The sequence below is a fragment of the Procambarus clarkii genome, chromosome 8 (genome assembly GCF_040958095.1).
Source record: "Procambarus clarkii isolate CNS0578487 chromosome 8, FALCON_Pclarkii_2.0, whole genome shotgun sequence".
Taxonomy (NCBI): Eukaryota; Metazoa; Arthropoda; class Malacostraca; order Decapoda; family Cambaridae; genus Procambarus; species Procambarus clarkii.
The window spans coordinates 9118957-9131209 of NC_091157.1; the positions used below are offsets into that span (position 1 = coordinate 9118957).

General features: G+C 44.6%; 1 protein-coding gene across 1 annotated transcript; it reads right to left on the minus strand.

Annotated features, from left to right (window-relative positions):
- Positions 1-1147: 1147 nt before the first annotated feature.
- Positions 1148-3262, minus strand: LOC123759776 (uncharacterized). The gene is made up of 2 exons (XM_045745030.1): positions 2558-3262; positions 1148-2431 (listed from the first exon to the last, which is right to left on the minus strand). Exons 1-2 carry the CDS (start codon positions 3260-3262, stop codon positions 1148-1150), a joined length of 1989 nt encoding a protein of 662 aa, XP_045600986.1.
- Between the last annotated feature and the right edge of the window lie 8991 nt (positions 3263-12253).

The window sequence follows — 12253 nt, forward strand, 5'->3', positions numbered from 1 at the left end:
CTCTCTCTAAGGAATGTCCAGGGAAAGGAGATAGACTAAGAACACTATATACCTCTTACAGTGATGAAAACCTATATCCCTGTTACTCCGTCTTAAAGGTTTACTTAGTCCAGCTGACATTTACTGTAGACACAACATTCATCATATATGACGATTTGATGAATGTTGTGTGGGGGCGGAGCTGGTGACTTAACATGGCTGCTGAGTTGGGTCAGTTACGACAAAGCCTTATGCTCTTCAGCAGTTTGTTTGTAATAAAATCACAACACATTATACCCCCAAAAATATAATGTGAGTTGATCCTCAAATATGTCTTTAGTTTAATAAACTGTAGGAGAATGTGAGGCAAACTTTAAAGCTGGCCGATCAAATAGGTATTTTAAGTTCCGTTTGTTTCTCTCGCTGAGTTTACCTCACTCGTCTCCTTCTTCTGATATTGCTGAGTTTACCTCACTTGTCTCCTGCTTCTGATATTGGTGAGTTTACATCGCTTGCCTCCTGCCTCTGAGCTTGATGAGTTTACCTCGCTTGTCTCCTTCTGATATTGCTGGGTTTACCTCACTATTCACTCGTCTACTGACCACATCAATGCTTTCCATTTGTTAACTTTCCTGACGCTGAAAAAAATTCTTAGTAAAAGTATTCGAGTGTTTTTGGTGTTTATGGTGCGTGTCACCCGTGTTAATTACTCCAGCACCCCGTGTTAATTACTCCAGCACCCCGTGTTAATTACTCCAGCACCCCGTGTTAATTACTCCAGCACCCCGTGTTAATTACTCCAGCACCCCGTGTCAATTACTCCAGCACCCCGTGTCAATTACTCCAGCACCCCGTGTCAATTACTCCAGCACCCCGTGTCAATTACTCCAGCACCCCGTGTCAATTACTCCAGCACCCCGTGTCAATTACTCCAGCACCCCGTGTCAATTACTCCAGCACCCCGTGTCAATTACTCCAGCACCCCGTGTTAATTACTCCAGCACCCCGTGTTAATTACTCCAGCACCCCGTGTCAATTACTCCAGCACCCCGTGTCAATTACTCCAGCACCCCGTGTCAATTACTCCAGCACCCCGTGTCAATTACTCCAGCACCCCGTGTCAATTACTCCAGCACCCCGTGTCAATTACTCCAGCACCCCGTGTCAATTACTCCAGCACCCCGTGTCTGCCACCCCCAGAAGGCACGTGCTGCCAGTTGGGACCAGACAAGAGCGGGTACCAATCACCACAGCCCCTGACCCGCCTCCTAACGACCCAATTAACCTTCTCCTCCTTGAATTTGCATTCTGGGCGTCTTGAAGGCAACAGCCGCTCCACCATGATGAAAGCAAATAGTCGACTTGTGTATCGCATCCTCCTGTGTGTTATGGCACACGCTATGGTTTCAGGAGACACATTTACACCATACTGTATGGTTTCAGGAGACACATTTACACCATACTGTATGGTTTCTGGAGACACATTCACACCATACTGTATGGTTTCAGGAGACACATTTACACCATACTGTATGGTTTCAGGAGACACATTTACACCATACTGTATGGTTTCAGGAGACACATTTACACCATACTGTATGGTTTCAGGAGACACATTCACACCATACTGTATGGTTTCTGGAGACACATTCACACCATACTGTATGGTTTCTGGAGACACATTCACACCATACTGTATGGTTTCTGAAGACACATTCACACCATACTGTATGGGTTCAGGAGACACATTCACACCATACTGTATGGTTTCAGGAGACACATTTACACCATACTGTATGGTTTCAGGAGACACATTCACACCATACTGTATGGTTTCAGGAGACACATTTACACCATACTGTATGGTTTCAGGAGACACATTTACACCATACTGTATGGTTTCAGGAGACACATTTACACCATACTGTATGGGTTCAGGAGACACATTCACACCATACTGTATGGGTTCAGGAGACACATTCACACCATACTGTATGGTTTCTGGAGACACATTCACACCATACTGTATGGTTTCGGGAGACACATTCACACCATACTGTATGGTTTCTGGAGACACATTCACACCATACTGTATGGTTTCTGGAGACACATTCACACCATACTGTATGGTTTCTGGAGACACATTCACACCATACTGTATGGTTTCAGGAGACACATTCACACCATACTGTATGGTTTCAGGAGACACATTCACACCATACTGTATGGGTTCAGGAGACACATTCACACCATACTGTATGGTTTCTGGAGACACATTGACACCATACTGTATGGTTTCTGGAGACACATTCACACCATACTGTATGGTTTCTGAAGACACATTCACACCATACTGTATGGGTTCAGGAGACACATTCACACCATACTGTATGGGTTCAGGAGACACATTCACTCCATACTGTATGGTTTCAGGAGACACATTCACACCATACTGTATGGTTTCAGGAGACACATTCACACCATACTATATGGTTTCAGGAGACACATTCACACCATACTGTATGGTTTCAGGAGACACATTCACACCATACTGTATGGTTTATGGAGACACATTCACACCATACTGTATGGTTTCTGGAGACACATTCACACCATACTGTATGGTTTCTGGAGACACATTCACACCATACTGTATGGTTTCTGGAGACACATTCACACCATACTGTATGGTTTCAGGAGACACATTTACACCATACTGTATGGTTTCTGGAGACACATTCACACCATACTGTATGGTTTCTGGAGACACATTCACACCATACTGTATGGTTTCTGGAGACACATTCACACCATACTGTATGGTTTCTGGAGACACATTCACACCATACTGTATGGTTTCTGGAGACACATTCACACCATACTGTATGGTTTCTGGAGACACATTCACACCATACTGTATGGTTTCTGGAGACACATTCACACCATACTGTATGGTTTCTGGAGACACATTCACACCATACTGTATGGGTTCAGGAGACACATTCACACCATACTGTATGGGTTCAGGAGACACATTCACTCCATACTGTATGGTTTCAGGAGACACATTCACACCATACTGTATGGTTTCAGGAGACACATTCACACCATACTGTATGGTTTCAGGAGACACATTCACACCATACTGTATGGGTTCAGGAGACACATTCACACCATACGCTATGGTTTCTGGAGACACATTCACACCATACTGTATGGTTTCTGGAGACACATTCACACCATACTGTATGATTTCAGGAGACACATTTCTTACAGCAAACATAATGACATTAGATAGGCGCGTTACAGTAAAAATAATGGTTTAGATATTAAATGTACAATCGCTTTGTAATTTGGGGGTTTTTCATTCACTGTTTTTAAAAGTAATCTCAAAGAATGTTCGGTTTTAATGGTGATTATGTTATATAACACCAAATGCCAACATACACTTGTTAGCCATCTTCTTGTTTAGCGACTTGCCTTTTTTTATATATAATTATTATGTCAGCATATTTCGCATGACTTACAGCTGGTCAAGGGCTCCCTCACACCACATGCTGGAGTGCACCCCAGTACCCAGGGCTGTTGTGGACCCCAGTACCCAGGGTTGTTGTGGACCCTCAGTACCCAGGGCTGTTGTGGACCCCAGTACCCAGGGTTGTTGTGGACCCTCAGTACCCAGGGCTGTTGTGGACCCCCAGTACCCAGGGCTGTTGTGGACCTCAGTACCCAGGGTTGTTGTGGACCCCAGTACCCAGGGCTGTTGTGCACCCTCAGTACCCAGGGTTGTTGTGGACCCCCAGTACCCAGGGCTGTTGTGGACCCCAGTACCCAGGGCTGTTGTGGACCCCAGTACCCAGGGCTGTTGTGGACCCCAGTACCCAGGGCTGTTGTGGACCCCAGTACCCAGGGCTGTTGTGGACCCCAGTACCCAGGGCTGTTGTGGACCCCAGTACCCAGGGCTGTTGTGGACCCCAGTACCCAGGGCTGTTGTGGACCCCAGTACCCAGGGCTGTTGTGGACCCCAGTACCCAGGGCTGTTGTGGACCCCAGTACCCAGGGCTGTTGTGGACCCCAGTACCCAGGGCTGTTGTGGACCCCAGTACCCAGGGTTGTTGTGGACCCCAGTACCCAGGGTTGTTGTGGACCCCAGTACCCAGGGCTGTTGTGGACCCCAGTACCCAGGGCTGTTGTGGACCCCAGTACCCAGGGCTGTTGTGGACCCCAGTACCCAGGGCTGTTGTGGACCCCAGTACCCAGGGCTGTTGTGGACCCCAGTACCCAGGGCTGGAGTGCACCCCAGAACCCAGGGCTGTTGTGGACCCCAGTACCCAGGGCTGTTGTGGACCCCAGTACCCAGGGCTGTTGTGGACCCCAGTACCCAGGGCTGTTGTGGACTCCAGTACCCAGGGTTGTTGTGGACCCCAGTACCCAGGGCTGTTGTGGACCCCAGTACCCAGGGTTGTTGTGGACCCCCAGTACCCAGGGCTGTTGTGGACTCCAGTACCCAGGGCTGTTGTGGACTCCAGTACCCAGGGCTGTTGTGGACCCCAGTACCCAGGGCTGTTGTGGACCCCAGTACCCAGGGCTGTTGTGGATCCCAGTACCCAGGGCTGTTGTGGACCCCAGTACCCAGGGCTGTTGTGGACCCCAGTACCCAGAGCTGTTGTGGACTCCAGTACCCAGGGCTGTTATGCATAGTGATGACCTTCGTTTACCAGAGGTTAAAGGTCATCTGCTAATGGTGACATGCATAGCCACTTCCCTGCTGATGGTCGAGGCTTCCCGTCTGTGACTTGTTCTACGGTTAATTCTTCATGTCTGTTTACCTGTCGATGGTTGAACTTCCTGTCACTTTACCTGCTGATTGTCGAGGCTTCCCGTCCACTTTCGGTTCTGAGAGAAGTCTTAGAAATACACGAAGCTTTGACTGAAAAAGCCCCATGGGCGAGGGTTCTAGGTGGATCAAACGTCTGTGGGAACTAGCGTCCTGGGAAGGACCATCGGTAGCCATGTCCACTGAAGTGATGACGACGATGAGTTACAATAACGTGGCTGAAGAGTTGAGAATAAGCTCACACAAACCTGAAATGTATAAATAACGACGTCCTCCTTTTTTTTAAGACTGCTCAGTCGATAGAGCTTTGGCTCTATCGTGACAGGACACGATAGCTGTGTTCTAGGACACGATAGCTGTGTTCTAGGACACGATAGCTGTATTCTAGGACACGATAGCTGTGTTCTAGGACACGATAGCTGTGTTCTAGGACACGATAGCTGTGTTTGTGAGGCTGTCACGGTTCGAGACCCATACAGCCTAGGTGATTAGAACGACGTCCAGTTCCATCAGTTCGTCGTATCTTGTATCCACAAGAACAATAGCTCATTGGTTGCTGCTCATTCAGTTTCTAATAACCAATGCGCAAGTTGGTGTAGTTACTATCTTCAGTTCATCTCGCATCTCAAGCTCTGTAGCGACTAAGAAGTATAACTCGTCTTCATCAGAATAGAGATGGTTCAAAACTCTTTCAGGTCCACTAGCTTAAAAAATAACCTTGGACAAGGGTCAGAAACTCGGCGTTTCTGAACAAATTTGTCCTTAACATAAATACATCTTCATTTATGTAGCATCCCTAGACGATATGCAATGTTGCAGTTCGTCACGTGTGTGTTGATGCTAAAAACAAAACAAAAAAAGGTCTCCATCTCGCAGGCATGCTGCAGCAGCAGCAACAGCAGCAGCAGCAGCAGCAGCAGCAGCAGCAGCAACAACAAAAACAGCAGCAACAGCAGCAGCAGCAACAACAAAAACAACAGCAGCAGCAGCAGCATAAGATCAGTAGCTGCATTAGTCAATTTAGAATACATAGTGAGAACACAGCTACGAACACGAGAGTGGAGAGAGTTTATGGAAACGCACTTTTACCCAATGTCACTTGTGTTAATCTCTGTATGTAAAGACCCGCCCAGTCTCGCTATAGTCGGCCTTCATCACAGCCACGAAACTAACGAGAGGTTTCGGTGTGCAAGTTTGTCCTCTGGAGAATGTAAAGGTATACTGTGCTTCTACATGTCAATAGCAATCCGCTGAAGGTGAGTTTCTTCATTGGTCTTGAGCGTTACCTACGTTTTGTGCGTGTCTCGTGTTCCCAGTATTCTGTATCATGTGATGCTTTGAAGGTACTAATGGTTTTGGCCTCAACTTCTTGCTATAACTTCTCTCTATAACTTGTTCCAGCCGTCTACCACTCGGCCAAAAAAAACTTATATTTTATAAAAGGTTTTCTTTCCTTAGCTTGAATCGATTACCTCTTATTGTTGAATACGTAGTTTCATGAATTCTGATCTATCAATTTTGTCGATTCCTGTTACTATTTTGTATGTAGTAAACATATCACCTCATTTTCTTCTATCATCTACCATTGGTATGCTAGAACCATTAGTGTCACCTTATAGCTCCTGTTTTTCAAGTGCATGTCTGTGTACCTTCTTTAGCTTATTAATGTACTTTTTGAGATATGGGCATCATTCCACCACTGTATTTTCTTATTTTGGTCTCACGAACGTCTTGAATAATCTCTTTACTCATCATTCGTGTATTTCATAGCGATTTTGAAGGTGGAAAACGTAGCATAGCCTCCTATACCCCTGAGAACAAACTCCCTCCTTGGTGAGAGTCAAGGAAGGCGTGTATACGTGTATACTTTACGGTACTTAAACAGGTTCGACATACATGGAACGAACAGCAACGAGATTGATTGACTGATGAAAATTAAGCCACCCAAGAGGGGCACGGGCATGAATAGCTCGTAAAGCAACTAGATGATACGACACAGATCCTACGATTCCCTTCCAACCAATCCCTATCCCTTCTTAACCAATACTCCTCTTCCTTCCTCTTCTCTCCTCCCTTTCTCACCGCTATTCTATGTCTCCCGTCCGACCCCACCCCTCCCTCCCCTCTCTTCCTTATAACCAAGTGACTGAAAATCTTGTTTTAGCATGGCATTTGCTTCTTGTGTGGCATCATCCCCGCCCTGAGTTGCCACTCAATAAACTTCATGCGGGCGATGAGTCACAATAACGTGGCTGAAGTATGTTGACCAGACCACACACTAGAAGTTGAAGGGACGACGACGTTTCGGTCCGTCCTGGACCATTCTCAAGTCGATTGTGTTTTCTGGTCATCAATAAACTTCAATTTCTAATTAGTAATATGAAATACACAGGTCCCAGCGTAGCCCACTTAGTCCATCGTAAATCCAAGAACCAAATAGGGTTTAAAATTAATAATTCAAAGGTGTGGTGAATAACGTTTTGGTATTTATTATGAGGAGAGATTTTGAGGTGATGAAGATGGTGATGGAGATGACACGACGAAAACGTTAATGATGATAATGGTAATTAAACATTTTATAGTTGTAGAGGGGGTGCTTAGCTCGATGTTAATAGGCATAAGTGTGTGCGTATTTTATCGTTAAATTGATTTTATCACTAGTGATTAGACTAGTTGAAGGTAATGACGCAGTTGCGGGGAATATCGACAAATATTAGGGCTTAAACTGGAGTAAATTGAGTACGTATGTTAGACTCTGGCAATTTAAGTTCAGAATTTCAGGATGGTATGTTTTGTGAGGAGGCTTTCGGAGTGGGTGGCAGGAAGCTCCCTGCATCTACCCCGGTCCACGACTCCCACTCCCCCGGTCCACGACGCCCCCCTTCCCCGGTCCACGACGCCCCCCTTCCCCGGTCCACGACCTCCTCCCCCCCCCCCCGGTCCACGACCTCCCCCCCCCCGGTCCACGACCCCCCCAAACCTGAAAAAAGGTGGCTCCAACAATCCATGCCCCCCCACTGCCAGGTCTCTGGTTCGGTCTTATCTACAACACGACACTAACCTTTCGGGATTAATATCCTGAACTTGAGTAAAGTCAATCTTTCCCCAAAAAGATATTTTATTAATGGAACAAATTGTAAACTAACCCATTCAAGCGAACACGTTGATAACGAACTCAAGGAAAGATAAGAGAGGAAGAGATATTGCAATTATAAAAGACTGACAGAGATGAAGAGGGCCAGCAACAGGTTTTTTTATTTACAAGAAACATAAAGTGGAAATAAATAACTACCAAATAAATTATACAAATGGAAGAATGAAGCAAATCAAACGATAAGAATATTTTTTGTCGTAAATTCCTTGGATAGTGGTCGTATCTCTCTCAGATATCCGCGAATTGCGTAGCTACTCTCAAGATATTCTCCGTCTTGGTGATAGAGTGCGGGCTTCGCTTTTCCCTGCTTTATGCTTATAGATAAATGAGAATAATTCATAACTATTTATTAAACGTTTCTCATTAAATTATCAGTGAATGTCTCTCACACTGTCTTTTCTCTCGGGCGAGCTCGTCTTGATCCTTAACCTTATAAGGACCTTAACCTAACCTAACCTTAACCTTAACCTAACCTTAACCTTAACCTAACCTTAACCTAACCTTAACCTTAACCTAACCTTAACCTTAACCTAACCTTAACCTAACCTTAACCTTAACCTTAACCTAACCTTAACCTTAACCTAACCTTAACCTTAACCTTAACCTAACCTTAACCTTAACCTAACCTTAACCTTAACCTAACCTTAACCTTAACCTAACCTTAACCTTAACCTAACCTTAACCTAACCTTAACCTTAACCTAACCTTAACCTTAACCTAACATTACCTTAACCTAACCTAACCTAACCTAACCTAACCTAACCTCATCATTTTACGCAGTGAGTTATTGCTGTTCACGATTCGTGTACTCACCTAGTTGTTCTTGCGGGGGTTGAGCTCTGGCTCTTTGGTCCCGGCTCTCAACCATCAATCAACTGATGCACAGATTCCTGAGCCTACTGGGCTCTATTACATCTACATTTAAAACTGTGTATGGAGTCAGCCTCCACCACATCACTGCCTAATGCATTCCACTTGTTAACTACTCTGACACTGAAAAAGTTCTTTCTAACGTCCCTGTGGCTCATTTGGGTACTCAGTCTCCACCTGTGTCCCCTTGTTCGCGTACCACCCGTGTTAAAAAGTTTATCCTTATCTATCCTGCAAATTCCTCTGAGAATTTTGTAGGTAGTGATCATGTCTCCTCTTACTCTTCTGTCTTCCAGCGCCATGAGGTGTATCTCACGTAACCTTTTCTCGTAACTCATACCTCTTAGTTTCGGGATTAGTCTAGTAGCATACCTCTGAACTTTTTCCAACTTTATCTTGTGCTTGACAAGGTACGGGCTCCATGCTGGGGCCGCATACTCCAGGATTGGTCTTACATATGTGGTGTACAAGATCTGAATGATTCCTTACACAGGTTCCTGAAGGCTGTTCTGATGTTAGCCAGCCTCGCGTATGCCGCAGATGTAATTCTTTTGATGTGGGCTTCAGGAGACAGGTTTGGTGTGATATCAACTCCTAGATCTTTTGCTCTGTTCGTTTCATGAAGTACTTCATCTCCCATTCGGTAACATATGCCTGGCCTCCTGCTTCCACCGCCTAGTTTCATGACCTTGCATTTACTCGGGTTGAACCTTAGTAGCCATTTGTTGGACCATTCATTCAATCTGTCTTGGTCATCTTGTAGCCTCCTACTATCATCCTCTGTTTTAATCCTCCTCATAATTTTTGCATCATCAGCAAACAATGAGAGGAACGATTCTATACCCTCTGGGAGATTATTTACATATATCGGAAACTGTATAGGTCCAAGGACTGACCCCTGCGGGACTCCACTGGTGACGTCTCGCCAATCTGAGGCCTCACCTCTCACAGTGACTTGCTGTCTTGGTCCGTGTGTGTGTGTGTGTGTGTGTGTGTGTGTGTGTGTGTGTGTGTGTGTGTGTGTGTGTGTGTGTGCGTGTGTGTGTGCGTGTGTGTAAGAGAGAGAGAAAAAGTAAGAGAGAGAGAAAAAGAGAGAGAGCGAGAGCGAGCCAGTCAGTGGAGATGCCAGTTCCAGTAATGATACAAAATGCATTTCAGAATAATCGTTTGAAACTTAAGAATTTGTCATGTGCTCTGATTCTGTATGTTTTTTTTTTTTTAATTTCACTTCGTGAAAAATATTTTTATAACATGAACGAAAGTTAGCTTGGGAAAATTTGAATATTTGAGAATATATATGAAATATGCAAGTAAAACAAAGGGAGAGAGAGAGAGAGAGAGAGAGAGAGAGAGAGAGAGAGAGAGAGAGAGAGAGAGAGAGAGAGAGAGAGAGAGAGAGAGAAATGCAAAAAGGTCCCCTGTCAGGGTAGTAAAGATCCCTCATAATATTGAGCTGACAACTTAAGAGGCAGCAGAGTCTTAAGTTCATAGTCATCATCTTGAGAACCTGTGAACGTGGCCCGTTCTTATTTTGTCACTTAAGCAGATATTCGCTACAAAAGTAGAGGCCCAAGTTTTGATCCCTTATTATTTTCCCTTGATATAATCTAGTTTGTGTTTAGGATGACAACTGACTTAAGATTCTTATCTTATAACAGCAGCAGTAGCCAATCATCGTGTTGATTTCCAATTAGGTTGTTGGTGCAAGCTCAGCGTTAATAATTGTCTTTATATTTTAGTTAAGTAGCAGTGGACTTAGACAGGAATCTTGAGACACTGCTTTTGTTGGAGTCTTAGTCTCGACTTGTTTAATGTTAAAGAAAATGTGATGCTTCTGTTATTTTACAAGCAGACTGACTAGGAAGCTTTGCTAAGCAGTCTCAGACGAAGCCTGATTTTGGTTGGTATATTTTGTGTGTGTGTGTAATTACCTAAGTGTAATTACCAAAGTGTAATTAAATTATGGAGAGCTACGCTCGTGGTATCCCGTCTTCCAGCACTCTTTGTCATATAATGCTTTGAAAAATATGTCGTTAGGCGGAACTCTCGCTTGCGAAGCCTCGGAGGACGTTCCCACAGCCGAGCTAAGACGGCTTCTGTGTGTGTAATTACAGGATGAGAGCTATGCTCGTGGTGTCCCGTCTTCCCAACACTCTTTGTCATACAACGCTTTGAAACTACTGACAAAAACAAAACCTGGCCACGACTCTTCCTCCCACACCCCAGAAGGATTCGAACCTAGACAGCCAGGAGCATTATGGACCTTGGCGCACCTATTACCTTAACCACTAGACCACACTGACTGTACATGTGTGTGTGTGTGTGTGTGTGTGTGTGTGTGTGTGTGTGTGTGTGTGTGTGTGTGTGTGTGTGTGTGTGTGTTCACATAGTTGTGTTTGCGGGGGTTGAGCTCTGCTCTTTCGGCCCGCCTCTCAACTGTCAATCAACTGTTTACTAACTACTTTATTTATTTATTTATTTATTTATTTATTTTTCCCCACACCACACACACACCCCAGGAAGCAGCCCGTGACAGCAGACTAACTCCAAGGTACGTATTTACTACTAGGTAACAGGAGCATCAGGGTGAAAGAAATTCTGCCCATTGTTTCTCGCCGGCGCCGGAATCGAACCCGGGACGACAGGATCACGCGTCCAGAGTGGTGTCCAGTCAATCACCGGCCCCTGTGGCTGACTGTGTGTGTGTGTGTGTGTGTGTGTGTGTGTGTGTGTGTGTGTGTGTGTGTGTGTGTGTGTGTGTGTGTGTGGCAGCGTCAATGTGCACTTGAGTTTGAAGTGGGGGTGGGCGAGCAACACATTAGGCAAATTAGAGACTCAAAAGGAGCGGGTAAATATTTGCTCCAACAGCCTAGTGCTGCGATCCAGAGAGGAAAAGCTTATTTTATTTTGGGTACAAGCGTATTTACACACACGTATTTACTTTTCGTACACACGAAGAACTTATTGTATTTTGAGGTCTTCGAACAGTGATTAATGTTCGTGAGCGTTTGTTGTCACCTGTAACACAATGTAATACAATAAATAAACATAAATCATATTGTATAAAAAGAAGAGAAAATTCTCGAGTGTTTCAGGGAGAATCTACAAGATCTTCTCTGAATACCTTTTATTCTCTTCTCCGAGGCTGTGGGTCCCTACAATGGCACCAGAGGTGGTACCTCTATATACTTGAGTGTGTGTATATATAAATATATAATATAAATGTAATATTAAACACAACAGCATTGACAATTGTTAATTTGCATATGGATGTTTTCCTTACTACATAAATGTCTTCTTACATCTAGAGGGTTAAAAATATATCACTTAATCTTTTCATTTATTAATTTTGGTGCTATGTCAGCATCGTGACATCTTAAGAAATACAAGCTTTAACACATGAGACACAAGTA

What these genes read in the sequence shown, in the direction of transcription:
- LOC123759776 (XM_045745030.1), bottom strand. Translation starts at nt 3,262, where the DNA reads ATGTTTGCTGTAAGAAATGTGTCTCCTGAAATCATACAGTATGGTGTG. An exon ending in CAGAAACCATACAGTATGGT is followed by an intron (nt 2,432 to 2,557) that starts GTGAATGTGTCT and finishes GAAACCATACAG; the next exon opens with TATGGTGTGAATGTGTCTCC.